At 39.7% G+C, this 18,138-nt stretch overlaps 1 protein-coding gene across 1 annotated transcript in view; it reads right to left on the reverse strand.

The window, feature by feature from the left end:
- TRIM37 (tripartite motif containing 37) overlaps positions 1-18,138 on the reverse strand; it is a 1,136,753-nt gene that overhangs the window by 988,449 nt on the left and 130,166 nt on the right. Inside the window, exon 6 of the mRNA XM_053707386.1 lies at positions 8,963-9,085. Within this exon, the coding sequence (XP_053563361.1) occupies positions 8,963-9,085 (123 nt within the window). The remainder of the gene's footprint in view (positions 1-8,962; positions 9,086-18,138) is intronic.

Raw genomic sequence — 18,138 nt, forward strand, 5'->3', positions numbered from 1 at the left:
CGATTCGTATGAGATTCTGCTAAATGTGAAGACTGAGCAAGTACCAAGATATCGTCCAAATAAGGAAATACCACAATACCCTGTTCTCTGATTACAGAGAGAAGGGCACTGAGAACCTTTGTAAAAATTCTTGGAGCTGTTGCTAGGCCAAACGGCAGAGCCACAAACTGGTAATGCTCGTCTAGGAAAGAGAATCTCAGAAACTGATAGTGATCTGGATGAATCGGAATATGCAGATATGCATCCTGTAAATCTATTGTGGACATATAATGCCCTTGCTGAACAAAAGGCAGAATAGTCCTTCTAGTTACCATTTTGAATGTTGGTATCCTTACATAATGATTCAATATTTTTAAATCCAGAACTGGTCTGAAGGAATTCTCCTTCTTTGGTACAATGAAAAGATTTGAGTAAAACCCCAGCCCCTGTTCCAGAACTGGAACTGGCATAATTACTCCAGCCAACTCTAGATCTGAAACACATTTCAGAAATGCTTGAGCCTTCACTGGATTTACTGGGACACGGGAAAGAAAAAATCTTCTTGCAGGAGGCCTTATCTTGAAGCCTATTCTGTACCCTTGTGAAACAATGTTCTGAATCCAAAGATTGTGAATCGAATTGATCCAAATTTCTTTGAAAAAACATAATTTATGTAAGAACTTACCTGATAAATTCATTTCTTTCATATTAGCAAGAGTCCATGAGCTAGTGACGTATGGGATATACATTCCTACCAGGAGGGGCAAAGTTTCCCAAACCTTAAAATGCCTATAAATACACCCCTCACCACACCCACAAATCAGTTTAACAAATAGCCAAGAAGTGGGGTGATAAGAAAAAAGTGCGAAAGCATATAAAATAAGGAATTGGAATAATTGTGCTTTATACAAAAAAATCATAACCACCACAAAAAGGGTGGGCCTCATGGACTCTTGCTAATATGAAAGAAATGAATTTATCAGGTAAGTTCTTACATAAATTATGTTTTCTTTCATGTAATTAGCAAGAGTCCATGAGCTAGTGACGTATGGGATAATGACTACCCAAGATGTGGATCTTTCCACGCAAGAGTCACTAGAGAGGGAGGGATAAAATAAAGACAGCCAATTACTGCTGAAAATAATCCACACCCAAAATAAAGTTTAATGAAAACATAAGCAGAAGATTCAAACTGAAACCGCTGCCTGAAGTACTTTTCTACCAAAAACTGCTTCAGAAGAAGAAAACACATCAAAATGGTAGAATTTAGTAAAAGTATGCAAAGAGGACCAAGTTGCTGCTTTGCAAATCTGATCAACCGAAGCTTCATTCCTAAACGCCCAGGAAGTAGAAACTGACCTAGTAGAATGAGCTGTAATCCTTTGAGGCAGAGTTTTACCCGACTCGACATAGGCATGATGAATTAAAGATTTCAACCAAGATGCCAAAGAAATGGCAGAAGCTTTCTGGCTTTTTCTAGAACCAGAAAAGATGAAAAATAGACTAGAAGTCTTTCGGAAAGACTTAGTAGCTTCAACATAATAATACAAAGCTCTAACAACATCCAAAGAATGCAATGATTTCTCCTTAGAATTCTTAGGATTAGGACATAATGAAGGAACCACAATTTCTCTACTAATGTTGTTAGAATACATAACCTTAGGAAAAAATTCAAAAGAAGTTCGCAACACCGCCTTATCCTGATGAAAAATCAGAAAAGGAGACTCACAAGAAAGAGCAGATAATTCAAAGACTCTTCTGGCAGAAGAGATGGCCAAAAGAAACAAAACTTTCCAAGAAAAAAGTTTAATGTCCAAATGAATGCATGGGTTCAAAAGGAGGAGCTAGAAGAGCCCCCAGAACCAAATTCAAACTCCAAGGAGGAGAAATTGACTGAATGACAGGTTTTATACGAACCAAGTCTTGTACAAAACAATGAATATCAGGAAGATTAGCAATCTTTCTGTGAAAAAGAACAGAAAGGGCAGAGATTTGTCCTATCAAGGAACTTGCGGACAAACCTTTATCTAAACCATCCTGAAGAAACTGTAAAAAAAAAAAAAAAATCTCGGAATTCTAAAAGAATGCCAGGAAAAATGATGAGAAGACACTAAGAAATATAAGTCTTCCAGACTCTATAATATATCTCTCTAGATACAGATTTACGAGCCTGTAACATAGTATTAATCACAGAGTCAGAGAAACCTCTTTGACCAAGAATCAAGCGTTCAATCTCCATACCCTTAAATTTAAAGATTTGAGATCCTGATGGAAAAAAGGACCTTGCGACAGAAGGTCTGGTCTTAACGGAAGAGCCCACGGTTGGCAAGAGGCCATCCGAAAAAGAATCCGTCCATGCTGGAGCTACCAGCAGAACAAACGAGCATTCCTTCAGAATCTTGGAGATAACTCTTGGAAGAAGAACTAGAGGCGGAGAGATATAGGCAGGATGATACTTCCAAGGAAGTGATAATGCATTCACTGCCTCCGCCTGAGGATCCCGGGGTCTGAACAGATACCTGGGAAGTTTCTTGTTTAAATGAGAAACCATCAGATCTATTTCTGGAAGTTCCCACATTTGAACAATCTGAAGAAATACCTCTGGGTGAAGAGACCATTCGCCCGGATACGTTTGACGACTGAGATAATCCGCTTCCTAATTGTCTATATCTGGGAAATGAACCGCAGAGATTAGACAGGAGCTGGATTCCGCCCAAACCAGAATTCGAGATACTTCTTTCATAGCCAGAGGACTGTGAGTCCCTCCTTGATGATTGATGTATGCCACAGTTGTGACATTGTCTGTCTGAAAACAAATGAACGACTCTCTCTTCAGAAGAGGCCAAGACTGAAGAGCTCTGAAAATTGCACGGAGTTCCAAAATATTGATCGGTAATCTCACCTCCTGAGATTCCCAAACCCCTTGTGCCGTCAGAGACCCCCACACAGCTCCCCAACCTGTAAGACTTGCATCTGTTGAAATTACAGTCCAGGTTGGAAGAACAAAAGAAGCCCCCTGAACTAAACGATGGTGATCTGTCCACCACGTCAGAGAGTGTCGTACAATCGGTTTTAAAGATATTAATTGAGATATCTTTGTGTAATCCCTGCACCATTGGTTCAGCATACAGAGCTGAAGAGGTCGCATGTGAAAATGAGCAAAGGAGATCGCGTCCGATGCAGCAGTCATAAGACCTAAAATTTCCATGCATAAGGCTACCAAAGGGAATGATTGTGACTGAAGGTTTTGACAAGCTGATATCAATGTTAGACTTCTCTTGTCTGACAAAGACAGAGTCATAGACACTGAATCTACCTGGAAACCTAAAAAGGTTACCCTTGTCTGAGGAATCAATGAACTTTTTGGTAAATTGATCCTCCAACCATGATCTTGAAGAAACACCACAAGTCGATTCGTATGAGATTCTGTAAAATGTGAAGACTGAGCAAGTACCAAGATATCGTCCAAATAAGGAAATACCAATACCCTGTTCTCTGAATACAGACAGAAGGGCACCGAGAACCTTTGTAAAAATTCTTGGAGCTGATGCTAAGCCAAACGGTAGAGCCACAAAACTGGTAATGCTTGTCTAAAAAAGAGAATCTCAGAAACTAAAAGTGATCTGGATGAATCGGAATATGCAGATATGCATCCTGTAAATCTATTGTAGACATATAATGCCCTTGCTGAACAAAAGGCAGGATAGTCCTTACAGCTACCATCTTGAATGTTGGTATCCTTACATAACGATTCAATATTGATGGATCCGGAACGGGTCTGCAGGAATTGACCTTCTTTGGTACAATGAAGAGATAGAATAAAACCCCAGCCCCTGTTCCATAACTGGAACTGGCATAATTACTCCAGCCAACTCTAGATCTGAAACACATTTCAGAAATGCTTGAGCTTTTGCTGGGTTTACTGGGACACGGGAAAGAAGAAAATCTCTTTGCAGGAGGCCTTAACTTGAAGCCAAATCTGTACCCTTCTGAAACAATGTTCTGAAACCAGAGATTGTGAACGGAATTGATCCAAATTTCTTTGAAAAGAACGTAAACTGCCCCATACCAGCAGAGCTGGAATGAGGGCCGCACCTTCATGGGGACTTAGGAGCTGGCTTTGGGTTTCTAAGGCTTGGATATATTCCAAAGTGAAGAAGGTTTCCAAACTGATACCGCTCCTGAGGATGAAGGATCAGGCTTTTGTTCCTTGTTGTGATGAAAGGAACGAAAACAATTATTAGACCTAAATTTACCTCAGATTTTTTATCCTGTGGTAAAAAAGTTCCCTTCCTTCCAGTAACAGTTGAGATAAAAGAATCCAACTGAGAACCGAATAATTTATTACCCTGGAAAGAAAGGGATAGCAAAGTTGACTTAGAAGACATATCAGCATTCCAAGTTTTAAGCCATAAAGCTCTTCTAGCTAAAATAGTTAGAGACATATACCTGACATCAATTCTAATGATATCAAAGATGGCATCACAAATAAAATAATTAGCATGTTATAGAATAATAATGCTATGAGAATTATGATCTGTTACGTGTTGCGCTAAAGCTTCTAACCAAAAAGTTGAAGCTGCAGCAACATCCGCTAAAAATATAGCAGGAGTAGAGACAGCCCCATTAACCTTAGGGATTTTGTCCCAAACTCTAATCTGTCAGATGGCACAGGATATAATTGCTTAAAACGTTTTAAAAGGAGTAAATGAATTACCCAAATTATTCCATTCCCTGGAAATTACTTCAGAAATAGCATCAGGGACAGGAAACACTTCTGGAATAACTACAGGAGATTTAAAAACCTTATTTAAACGTTTAGTTTAGTATCAAGAGGACCAGAATCCTCTATTTCTAATGCAATTAATACTTCTTTAAATAAAGAACGAATAAATTCCATCTTGAACAAATACAAAGATTTATCAGCATCAACCTCTGAGACAGAAACCTCTGAACCAGAAGAACCATTATCAGAATGATGATGTTCATTTAAAAATTCATCTGAAAAAAGAGAAGTTTTAAAAGACTTTTATGTATACTAGAAGGAGAAATAACAGACATAGCCTTCTTAATGGATTTAGAAACAAAATCTCTTATGTTATCAGGAACACTCTGAGTATTAGATGTTGACGGAACAGCAACAGGTAATGTAACAGTACTAAAGGAAATTTTATCTGCATTAACAAGTTTGTCATAATATTTAATACAAACAACAGCTGAAGGAACAGATACCAAAAGTGATACACTTAGCTTTGGTAATTCCTTAAATGACAGTTTCAGAAATGGGAAAAAAATGCCAGTGAACAAGCTTCTAGCAACCAGAAGCAATAAATAATGAGACTTAAATAATGTGGAGACAAAAGTGACGTTTTTTTTTTTTTTTAGCGCCAAATAAGACGCCCACATTATTTGGCGCCTAAATGCTTTTGGCTCCAAAAATGACGCCACATCCGGAACGCCGACACTTTTGACGCAAAAGAACGTCAAAAATGATGCAACTTCCGGCGACACGTATGACGCCGGAAACAGAAAAAAAATTTTGCGCCAAAAAAGTCAGCGCCAAGAATGACGCAATAAAATGAAGCATTTTCAGCCCCCGCGAGCCTAACAGCCCACAGTGAAAAAGGCAAATTTTTTAAGGTAAGAAAAAATGATTGATTCAAATGCATTATCCCAAATATGAAACTGACTGTCTGAAAATAAGGAATGTTGAACATCCTGAGTCAAGGCAAATAAATGTTTGAATACATATATTTAGAACTTTATAAAAAAGTGCCCAACCATAGCTTAGAGTGTCACAGAAAATAAGACTTACTTACCCCAGGACACTCATCTACATGTTTGTAGAAAGCCAAACCAGTACTGAAACGAAAATCAGCAGAGGTAATGGTATATATATATATATATATATATATATATATATATATATATATATATATATATAAGAGTATATCGTCGATCTGAAAAGGGAGGTAAGAGATGAATCTCTACGACCGATAACAGAGAACCTATGAAATAGACTCCGTAGAAGGAGATCATTGCATTCAAATAGGCAATACTCTCCTCACATCCCTCTGACATTCACTGCACGCTGAGAGGAAAACCGGGCTCCAACCTGTTGCGGAGCGCATATCAACGTAGAATCTAGCACAAACTTACTTCACCACCTCCATAGGAGGCAAAGTTTGTAAAACTGATTTGTGGGTGTGGTGAGGGGTGTATTTATAGGCATTTTAAGGTTTGGGAAACTTTGCCCCTCCTGGTAGGAATGTATATCCCATACGTCACTAGCTCATGGACTCTTGCTAATTACATGAAAGAAATCGTAATCTGCCCCCTACCAGCTGAGCTGGAATGAGGGCCGCACCTTCATGTTGACTTGGGAGCTGGCTTTGGCTTTCTAAAAGGCTTGGATTTATTCCAGACTGGAGATGGTTTCCAAACTGATACCGCTCCTGTAGGGGAAGGATCAGGCTTTTGTTCCTTATTGTGACGAAAGGAACGAAAACGATTAGTAGACCTAAATTTACCTTTAGATTTTTTATCCTGTGGTAAAAAAGTTCCTTTCCCCCCAGTAACAGTTGAAATAATAGAATCCAACTGTGAACCAAATAATTTATTACCCTGGAAAGAAAGGGAAAGCAAAGTTGACTTAGAAGACATATCAGCATTCCAAGTTTTAAGCCATAAAGCTCTTCTAGCTAAAATAGCTAGAGACAAATACCTGACATCAACCCTAATGATATCAAAGATGGCATCACAAATAAAATTATTAGCATGTTGAAGAAGATTAACAATGCTATGAGAATTATGATCTGTTACTTGTTGCGCTAAAGCTTCCAACCAAAAAGTTGAAGCTGCAGCAACATCCGCTAAAGATATAGCAGGTCTAAGAAGATTACCTGAACATAAGTAAGCTTTTCTTAGGAAGGATTCAATTTTCCTATCTAAAGGATCCTTAAAGGAAGTACCATCTGCCGTAGGAATAGTAGTACGCTTAGCAAGAGTAGAGACAGCCCCATCAACCTTAGGGATTTTGTCCCAAAACTCTAATCTGTCAGATGGCACAGGATATAATTGCTTAAAACGTTTAGAAGGAGTGAAAGAATTACCCAAATTATTCCATTCCCTGGAAATTACTTCAGAAATAGCATCAGGGACAGGAAAAACTTCTGGAATAACTACAGGAGATTTAAAAACCTTATTTAAACGTTTAGATTTAGTATCAAGAGGACCAAAGTCCTCTATCTCTAATGCAATTAAGACTTCTTTAAGTAAAGAACGAATAAATTCCATTTTGAATAAATATGAAGATTTATCAGCATCAACCTCTGAAACTGAATCCTCTGAACCAGAGGAAACATTATCAGAATCAGAATGATGATGTTCATTTAAAAATTCATCTGAAAAATGAGAAGTTTTAAAAGACCTTTTACGCTTACTAGAAGGAGGAATAACAGACATAGCGTTCTTAATGGATTTAGAAACAAAATCTCTTATGTTAACAGGAACACTCTGAGTATTAGATGTTGATGGAACAACAACAGGTAATGTAACATTACTAAAGGAAATATTATCTGCATTAACAAGTTTGTCATGACATTCATTACAAACAACAGCTGGAGGAACAGATACCACAAGTTTACAGCAAATACACTTAACTTTGGTAGATCCAACATCAGACAGCGATTTTCCAGAAGTATCTTCTGATTCAGGGTCAATCGGAGACATCTTGCAATATGTAATAGAAAAAACAACATATAAAGCAAAATTGATCAAATTCCTTAAATGACAGTTTCAGGAATGGGAAAAAATGCCAGTGAACAAGCTTCTAGCAACCAGAAGCAAATAAACAATGAGACTTAATTGTGGAGACAATAATGACGCCCATATTTTTTAGCGCCAAAAAAGACGCCCACATTATTTGGCGCCTAAATGCTTTTAGCGCCAAAAATGACGCCACATCCGGTAACGCCGACACTTTTGGCGCAAAAACGTAAAAAAATGACGCAACTTCCGGTGACAAGAACGACGCCGGAAATAAAGAATTTTTTGCGCCAAAAAAGTCCGCGCCAAAATGACGCAATAAAATGAAGCATTTTCAGCCCCCGCGAGCCTAACAGCCCACAGGGAAAAAAGTCAAATTTTAAGGTAAGAAAAAAATTGATTATTCAAATGCATTATTCCAAATAATGAAACTGACTGTCTGAAATAAGGAATATTGAACATCCTGAATCAAGGCAAATAAATGTTTAAACACAAATATTTAGAACTTTATATAAAAGTGCCCAACCATAGCTTAGAGTGTCACAAAAATAAGACTTACTTACCCCAGGACACTCATCTACATGTAGTAGAAAGCCAAACCAGTACTGAAATGAGAATCAGTAGAGGTAATGGTATATATAAGAGTATATCGTCGATCTGAAAAGGGAGGTAAGAGATGAATCTCTACGACCGATAACAGAGAACCTATGAAATAGACCCCGTAGAAGGAGATCATTGAATTCAAATAGGCAATACTCTCTTCACATCCCTCTGACATTCACTGCACGCTGAGAGGAAAACCGGGCTCCAACCTGCTGCGGAGCGCATATCAACGTAGAATCTAGCACAAACTTACTTCACCACCTCCACAGGAGGCAAAGTTTGTAAAACTGATTTGTGGGTGTGGTGAGGGGTGTATTTATAGGCATTTTGAGGTTTGGGAAACTTTGCCCCTCCTGGTAGGAATGTATATCCCATACGTCACTAGCTCATGGACTCTTGCTAATTACATGAAAAAGTATTTTTAATTTCCTCTATTTCAACAATATAGCAGGCATCTTACAAAACAATGTTTAACTTTTTTGATACAAGTGCATCCGAATTAAACAAATTGTATAACATATGCAGAGTAATTTATAATAAATATATATAAAAAAAAAGAAAAGAAAATAAATAGTTATTTAGATCCAATATATTTATTATTTATATAACTTACCACTTCTTGAACAAGACTGATCAATTCCATAAGTCGTCTTCTAAGTTTTGCAACCTCTTCATTTACTTTTGTAACATGCTGCTCATAGATTTCGGCCAAAGGTTTGAAAGTATGTCCCCCGTGCTGAAAAGTAAAGAAAAATAAATATTTTATTTGCTTCCTAGACAGACAGAAAATATATAAAAATGTATACAATTATCTAAATTATGTGGTATTTTTATTATTACTATTAATATTACAGTTGCAGCAGAAAGCAAAGAAAGTATATTGTAAGGTAACAAACATTTAGATTACATATTCCGCAAACCTATGATTTCTACTGTAAAAGGGACATTAGTATTACATATATTTAATTTACCTGCCTCTAATTATGTGTGATTCCATTTAGGAACCTAGATACCATTACGGGTACCTAAAAGAGTTGCAGCACATATGCAAATAATTCAGCACTGAAATGTAGTTAAAGAGACATTAAACACTTAATAAATACTAGAAAGAATGATGCATTCAAAGAAAAGATTAGTCTGAGAATAAACGTGGATGTATTTTAAAGTTTCATTAGCTGTTTAAAACTGTACACTTATTTTGTCAATATTTAGTGTCTATAAAACAATGGGAGCTTTCATGTTGTAACCTAGGTTACCTTCTCTGCTGTGGTCAATTAGGGACAGTTATAAATAGGTCACAAGAGTGTGCCGCCAATGGCTGTGTGGAATATAACAATGTTTTGCACTTCCATCTTGTAACAGGAACTGAAAAGTTAACAAATTTCAGAATGGAATTACAGGAAAAGGGGACAGTATAAATAATAAAAGTATATTGCAGACTTTTTTATATCTATGTTTTATCATTTTGTATTACCATCTCAAATTGTTTAATGTCCCTTTAAAGCTAAATTTCAATATGGCAGTACACATGACTAGAGGGAGGCAGGTAATAATTTCAATACTATGCTTATATGGGATATTACATTCCTACCAGGAGAGGGTAAAGTTTCCCAAACCTCAAAATAAAGTGCTTTATACAAAAAAAATCATAACCACAAAAAATAGGGTGGGTCTCATGGACTCTTGCCACTATGAAAGAAATGAATCAGGTAAGTTCTTACATAAATTATCTTTTCTTTCATGTAAGTGGCAAGAGCCCATGAACTAGTGACGTATGGGATATAATACCAAAGATGTGGAAATCCACGAGAGAGAGGGATAAAATAACAGCAGCTAAATTTGCTGAGAAATTAAATCCAAAAAAATAAATACGTTTTCTTAAAAAAAAAAATTTTAAAAACTCAAATCAAAGGCACTAGAATAAAACTGAGATAAGTGCCTGAAGAACCTTTCTACCAAAGGCTGCTTCCGAAAAAACAAACGCAAAAAAATGGTAAAATTAAGAAAAAGTATGCAAAGGAAAACCAAATTACTGCTTTGCAAATTCTTGACAACAAAGAAGAGGCAACTGATCTAGTAAAATAAGCTGTAATTCTCTGAGGCGGAGACTGCCCCGCCTCAAATAAGCTTTGTGAAAAAAAAAGTTTCAATCAAAATGCCAGAGAAATAGCAGAGGCTTTCTGACCTTTCCTGGAGCCAGAAGAAATAACAAATAGACTAGAAATCTTTCTGAAATCTTAAATAGTCTCAACATAATATCTCAAAGCTCTTACCACATCCAAAGAATGAGAAAAACTTACAAGAGTATTCTTAGAATTAGAACACAAAGAAGGAATAACAAATTTAAATGACGTCAGCAAAACAGATTTTTCTTGATGGAAAATCAGATAAATAAACTAACAAAAGAGAGCAGACAATTCAGAAACTCTTCTAGCAGAAGAGATAGCCAAAAGAAATAACACTTTCCAAGAAAGTAATTAAAAATCAGAGAAAGCATAGGCTCAAAAGGAGGACCCGGAAAAAACTTCAAAACTAAGTTGAATCTCCAAGGAGGAGAAAAAATAGATTAAATAACAGAATTTATGTTTACCTGATAAATTTCTTTCTCCAACGGTGTGTCCGGTCCACGGCGTCATCCTTACTTGTGGGATATTCTCTTCCCCAACAGGAAATGGCAAAGAGCCCAGCAAAGCTGGTCACATGATCCCTCCTAGGCTCCGCCTACCCCAGTCATTCGACCGACGTTAAGGAGGAATAATAGCATAGGAGAAACCATATGGTACCGTGGTGACTGTAGTTAAAGAAAATAAATTATCAGACCTGATTAAAAAACCAGGGCGGGCCGTGGACCGGACACACCGTTGGAGAAAGAAATTTATCAGGTAAACATAAATTCTGTTTTCTCCAACATAGGTGTGTCCGGTCCACGGCGTCATCCTTACTTGTGGGAACCAATACCAAAGCTTTAGGACACGGATGAAGGGAGGGAGCAAATCAGGTCACCTTAAATGGAAGGCACCACGGCTTGCAAAACCTTTCTCCCAAAAATAGCCTCAGAAGAAGCAAAAGTATCAAACTTGTAAAATTTGGTAAAAGTGTGCAGTGAAGACCAAGTCGCTGCCCTACATATCTGATCAACAGAAGCCTCGTTCTTGAAGGCCCATGTGGAAGCCACAGCCCTAGTGGAATGAGCCGTGATTCTTTCGGGAGGCTGCCGTCCAGCAGTCTCGTAAGCCAATCTGATGATGCTTTTAATCCAAAAAGAGAGAGAGGTAGAAGTTGCTTTTTGACCTCTCCTTTTACCTGAATAAACAACAAACAGGGAAGATGTTTGTCTAAAATCCTTTGTAGCATCTAAATAGAATTTTAGAGCGCGAACAACATCCAAATTGTGCAACAAGCGTTCCTTCTTTGAAACTGGTTTCGGACACAGAGAAGGTACGATAATCTCCTGGTTAATGTTTTTGTTAGAAACAACTTTTGGAAGAAAACCAGGTTTAGTACGTAAAACCACCTTATCTGCATGGAACACCAGATAAGGAGGAGAACACTGCAGAGCAGATAATTCTGAAACTCTTCTAGCAGAAGAAATTGCAACTAAAAACAAAACTTTCCAAGATAATAACTTAATATCAACGGAATGTAAGGGTTCAAACGGAACCCCCTGAAGAACTGAAAGAACTAAATTGAGACTCCAAGGAGGAGTCAAAGGTTTGTAAACAGGCTTGATTCTAACCAGAGCCTGAACAAAGGCTTGAACATCTGGCACAGCTGCCAGTTTTTTGTGAAGTAACACCGACAAGGCAGAAATCTGTCCCTTCAGGGAACTTGCCGATAATCCTTTTTCCAATCCTTCTTGAAGGAAGGATAGAATCCTAGGAATCTTAACCTTGTCCCAAGGGAATCCTTTAGATTCACACCAACAGATATATTTTTTCCAAATTTTATGGTAAATCTTTCTAGTTACAGGCTTTCTGGCCTGAACAAGAGTATCGATAACAGAATCTGAGAAACCTCGCTTCGATAAAATCAAGCGTTCAATCTCCAAGCAGTCAGCTGGAGTGAAACCAGATTCGGATGTTCGAACGGACCCTGAACAAGAAGGTCTCGTCTCAAAGGTAGCTTCCAAGGTGGAGCCGATGACATATTCACCAGATCTGCATACCAAGTCCTGCGTGGCCACGCAGGAGCTATCAAGATCACCGACGCCCTCTCCTGATTGATCCTGGCTACCAGCCTGGGGATGAGAGGAAACGGCGGGAACATAGTTTGAAGGTCCAAGGTGCTACTAGTGCATCCACTAGAGCCGCCTTGGGATCCCTGGATCTGGACCCGTAGCAAGGAACTTTGAAGTTCTGACGAGAGGCCATCAGATTCATGTCTGGAATGCCCCAAAGTTGAGTGACTTGGGCAAAGATTTCCGGATGGAGTTCCCACTCCCCCGGATGCAATGTCTGACGACTCAGAAAATCCGCTTCCCAATTTTCCACTCCCGGGATGTGGATAGCAGACAGGTGGCAGGAGTGAGACTCCGCCCATAGAATGATCTTGGTCACTTCTTCCATCGCTAGGGAACTCCTTGTTCCCCCCTGATGGTTGATGTACGCAACAGTCGTCATGTTGTCTGATTGAAACCGTATGAACTTGGTCCTCGCTAGCTGAGGCCAAGCCTTGAGAGCATTGAATATCGCTCTCAGTTCCAGAATATTTATCGGTAGAAGAGATTCTTCCCGAGACCAAAGACCCTGAGCTTTCAGGGATCCCCAGACCGCGCCCCAGCCCATCAGACTGGCGTCGGTCGTGACAATGACCCACTCTGGTCTGTGGAATGTCATCCCTCGTGACAGGTTGTCCAGGGACAGCCACCAACGGAGTGAGTCTCTGGTCCTCTGATTTACTTGTATCTTTGGAGACAAGTCTGTATAGTCCCCATTCCACTGACTGAGCATGCACAGTTGTAACGGTCTTAGATGAATGCGCGCAAAAGGAACTATGTCCATTGCCGCTACCATCAACCCGATCACTTCCATGCACTGAGCTACGGAAGGAAGAGGAACGGAATGAAGTATTCGACAAGAGTCCAGGAGCTTTGTCTTTCTGGCCTCTGTTAGAAAAATCCTCATTTCTGAGGAGTCTATAATTGTTCCCAAGAAGGGAACCCTTGTTGACGGGGATAGAGAACTCTTTCCACGTTCACTTTCCAGCCGTGCGATCTGAGAAAGGCCAGGACGATGTCCGTGTGAGCCTTTGCTCGAGGGAGGGACGACGCTTGAATCAGAATGTCGTCCAGGTAAGGTACTACTGCAATGCCCCTTGGTCTTAGCACAGCTAGAAGGGACCCTAGTACCTTTGTGAAAATCCTTGGAGCAGTGGCTAATCCGAAAGGAAGCGCCACGAACTGGTAATGTTTGTCCAGGAATGCAAACCTTAGGAACCGATGATGTTCCTTGTGGATAGGAATATGTAGATACGCATCCTTTAAATCCACCGTGGTCATGAATTGACCTTCCTGGATGGAAGGAAGGATAGTTCGAATGGTTTCCATCTTGAAAGATGGGACCTTGAGAAATTTGTTTAAGATCTTGAGATCTAGGATTGGTCTGAATGTTCCCTCTTTTTTGGGAACTATGAACAGATTGGAGTAGAACCCCATCCCTTGTTCTCTCAATGGAACAGGATGAATCACTCCCATTTTTAACAGGTCTTCTACGCAAAGTAAGAAGGCCTGTCTTTTTATGTGGTCTGAAGACAACTGAGACCTGTGGAACCTTCCCCTTGGGGGAAGTCCCTTGAATTCCAGAAGATAACCCTGGGAGACTATTTCTAGCGCCCAAGGATCCAGAACATCTCTTGCCCAAGCCTGAGCGAAGAGAGAGAGTCTGCCCCCCACCAGATCCGGTCCCGGATCGGGGGCCGATATTTCATGCTGTCTTGGTAGCAGTGGCAGGTTTCTTTGCCTGCTTTCCCTTGTTCCAGCCTTGCATTGGTCTCCAAGCTGGCTTGGCCTGAGAAGTATTACCTTCTTGCTTAGAGGACGTAGCACCTTGGGCTGGTCCGTTTTTACGAAAGGGACGAAAATTAGGTCTATTTTTTGCCTTGAAAGGCCGATCCTGAGGAAGGGCATGGCCCTTACCCCCAGTGATATCAGAGATAATCTCTTTCAAGTCAGGACCAAACAGCGTTTTCCCCTTGAAAGGAATGTTTAGTAGCTTGTTCTTGGAAGACGCATCAGCCGACCAAGATTTCAACCAAAGCGCTCTGCGCGCCACAATAGCAAACCCAGAATTCTTAGCCGCTAACTTAGCCAATTGCAAAGAGGCGTCTAGAGTGAAAGAATTAGCCAATTTGAGAGCATTGACTCTGTCCATAATCTCCTCATAAGGAGGCGAGTCACTATCGAGCACCTTAATCAGTTCATCAAACCAGAAATATGCGGCTGTAGTGACAGGGACAATGCATGAAATGGGTTGTAGAAGGTAACCCTGCTGAACAAACATCTTTTTAAGCAAACCTTCTAATTTTTTATCCATAGGATCTTTGAAAGCACAACTATCCTCTATGGGAATAGTGGTGCGTTTGTTTAAAGTAGAAACCGCTCCCTCGACCTTGGGGACTGACTGCCATAAGTCCTTTCTGGGGTCGACCATAGGAAACAATTTTTTAAATATGGGGGGAGGGACGAAAGGAATACCGGGCCTTTCCCATTCTTTATTAACAATGTCCGCCACCCGCTTGGGTATAGGAAAAGCTTCTGGGAGCCCCGGCACCTCTAGGAACTTGTCCATTTTACATAGTTTCTCTGGGATGACCAAATTTTCACAATCATCCAGAGTGGATAATACCTCCTTAAGCAAAATGCGGAGATGTTCCAATTTAAATTTAAAAGTAATCACATCAGATTCAGCCTGCTGAGAAATATTCCCTAAATCAGTAATTTCTCCCTCAGACAAAACCTCCCTGGCCCCCTCAGATTGGGTTAGGGGCCCTTCAGAGATATTAATATCAGCGTCGTCATGCTCTTCAGTAACTAAAACAGAGCATCCACGCTTACGCTGAACAGGGTTCATTTTGGCTAAAATGTTTTTGACAGAATTATCCATTACAGCCGTTAATTGTTGCATAGTAAGGAGTATTGGCGCGCTAGATGTACTAGGGGCCTCCTGAGTGGGCAAGACTCGTGTAGACGAAGGAGGGAATGATGCAGTACCATGCTTACTCCCCTCACTTGAGGAATCATCTTGGGCATCATTGTCATTATCACATAAATCACATTTATTTAAATGAATAGGAATTCTGGCTTCCCCACATTCAGAACACAGTCTATCTGGTAGTTCAGACATGTTAAACAGGCATAAACTTGATAAGAAAGTACAAAAAACGTTTTGAAATAAAACCGTTACTGTCACTTTAAATTTTAAACTGAACACACTTTATTACTGCAATTGCGAAAAAACATGAAGGAATTGTTCAAAATTCACCAAACTTTCACCACAGTGTCTTAAAGCCTTGAAAATATTGCACAACAAATTTGGAAGCTTTAACCCTTAAAATAACGGAACCGGAGCCGTTTTAAGCTTTTAACCCCTTTACAGTCCCTGGTATCTGCTTTGCTGAGACCCAACCAAACCCAAGGGGAATACGATACCAAATGATGCCTTCAGAAGTCTTTTGTAAGTATCAGAGCTCCTCTCACATGCGACTGCATGCCATGCCTCTCAAAAACAAGTGCGCAACACCGGCGCGAAAATGAGACTCTGCCTATGCTTTGGGAAAGCCCCTAAAGAATAAGTTGTCTAAAACAGTGCCTGCCGATATTATTATATCAAAATACCCAGAATAAATGATTCCTCAAGGCTAAATAAGTGTTAATATCAATCGATTTAGCCCAAAAAATGTCTACAGTCTAAATAAGCCCTTGTGAAGCCCTTATTTACAATCGTAATAAACATGGCTTACCGGATCCCATAGGGAAAATGACAGCTTCCAGCATTACATCGTCTTGTTAGAATGTGTCATACCTCAAGCAGCAAAGACTGCAAACTGTTCCCCCAACTGAAGTTAATTGCTCTCAACAGTCCTGTGTGGAACAGCCATGGATTTTAGTTACGGTTGCTAAAATCATTTTCCTCATACAAACAGAATTCTTCATCTCTTTTCTGTTTCTGAGTAAATAGTACGTACCAGCACTATTTGAAAATAACAAACTCTTGATTGAATAATGAAAAACTACAGTTAAACACTAAAAAACTCTAAGCCATCTCTGTGGAGATGTTGCCTGTACAACGGCAAAGAGAATGACTGGGGTAGGCGGAGCCTAGGAGGGATCATGTGACCAGCTTTGCTGGGCTCTTTGCCATTTCCTGTTGGGGAAGAGAATATCCCACAAGTAAGGATGACGCCGTGGACCGGACACACCTATGTTGGAGAAAACAGGTTTGATACGAATCAAAACCTGAACAAAACGGTGAATATAAGGAAGTTTAGCAATCTTTCTATGAAATAAGACAGAAAGAGCAGACATTTATCCTTCAAAGTATTTGCAGATAAACCCTTCTCCAAAACATCCAGAAGAAACTCTAAAATCCTAGGAACTCTGAATGTCAATAATAATTATTAGTGGAACACCATGAAATATAGGTTTTCCAAACCCGATAAAAAAAAAAAATCCTTGAAACAGACTTACAAGCCTGTACCATAGTGCTAATCACAGAGTCAGAGAAACCTCTATAACTAAGAACTAAGCGTTCAATTTCCATGCCTTCAAATGTAGAGATTTGAGATCTTGATTGAAAAAACAGCCCTAGAGACAGAAGGTCTAATCTTAAAGGAAGTGGCCAAGGCTGGCAACTGGACAGCCAGACAAGATCTGCATATCAAAACCCGTGAGACCATGCTGGTGCTATCAGAAACACATGAGATTGAACCATTATGATCTTGAAGATTACCTTTGAAAGAAGAACCAGGGGCGGAACATAAAAGCAGGTTGGTAAAAACCAAGGAACTGCTAAGGCATCCACTATCTCCGCCTGAGAATCCCTGGACCTGGAAAACTTCTTGTTTAGACGAGAGGCCATCAGATCTATTTCTGGAAGACCCCACACATCTGTACAAGATGAAAAAAAAAACACATCTGGATAGAAAAAACACTCCCCCGGATATAAAGTCTGACGGCTGAGATAATCCACTTCTCAATTGTCTACACCTGGGATATGAATCACAGAAATTAGACAAGAGTTGGATTCCGCCCAAGAAAGTATCCGAGATACTTCCTTTATAACTGAAGGACTGTGAGTCCCTCCTTGATGATTGACATATGCCACTGTTGTGTTATTGTCTGTTTGAAAAAAAATGTAAAAGCTCTCTCAGAGGCCACGCCTGAAGAGCCCTGAAAATAGCACGGAGTTCTAAAATATTAATTGGTAACCTCGCCTCTTGAGGTTTCCAAACCCCTTGTGGTGTTAGAGACTCTCAGACAGCTCCCCAACCTGAAAAACTGTTGAGAATATAGTTCAGGTAGGACGAACAAATGAGGCCCCCAGAACAATAAGGTGATAGTCCATCCACCAAATCAGAGAATAGAGTGTTCAGATTTAAGTATATCAGTTGTGATATCTGAAAATAATCCCTACACCTTTGGTGCAACATGCAAAGCTAGAGGCCTCAAACGAAAACGAGCAAAGAGGATCGCACCCGATGCTGCAGTCATAAGACCTAAAACTTTCATGCACATAGCCACTGAAGGGAATAATAGAGACTGAAGGTTTAGACAAACTAAAATTAACTTCATTT

The sequence above is a fragment of the Bombina bombina genome, chromosome 3 (genome assembly GCF_027579735.1).
Source record: "Bombina bombina isolate aBomBom1 chromosome 3, aBomBom1.pri, whole genome shotgun sequence".
In the NCBI taxonomy this organism is placed as follows: domain Eukaryota; kingdom Metazoa; phylum Chordata; class Amphibia; order Anura; family Bombinatoridae; genus Bombina; species Bombina bombina.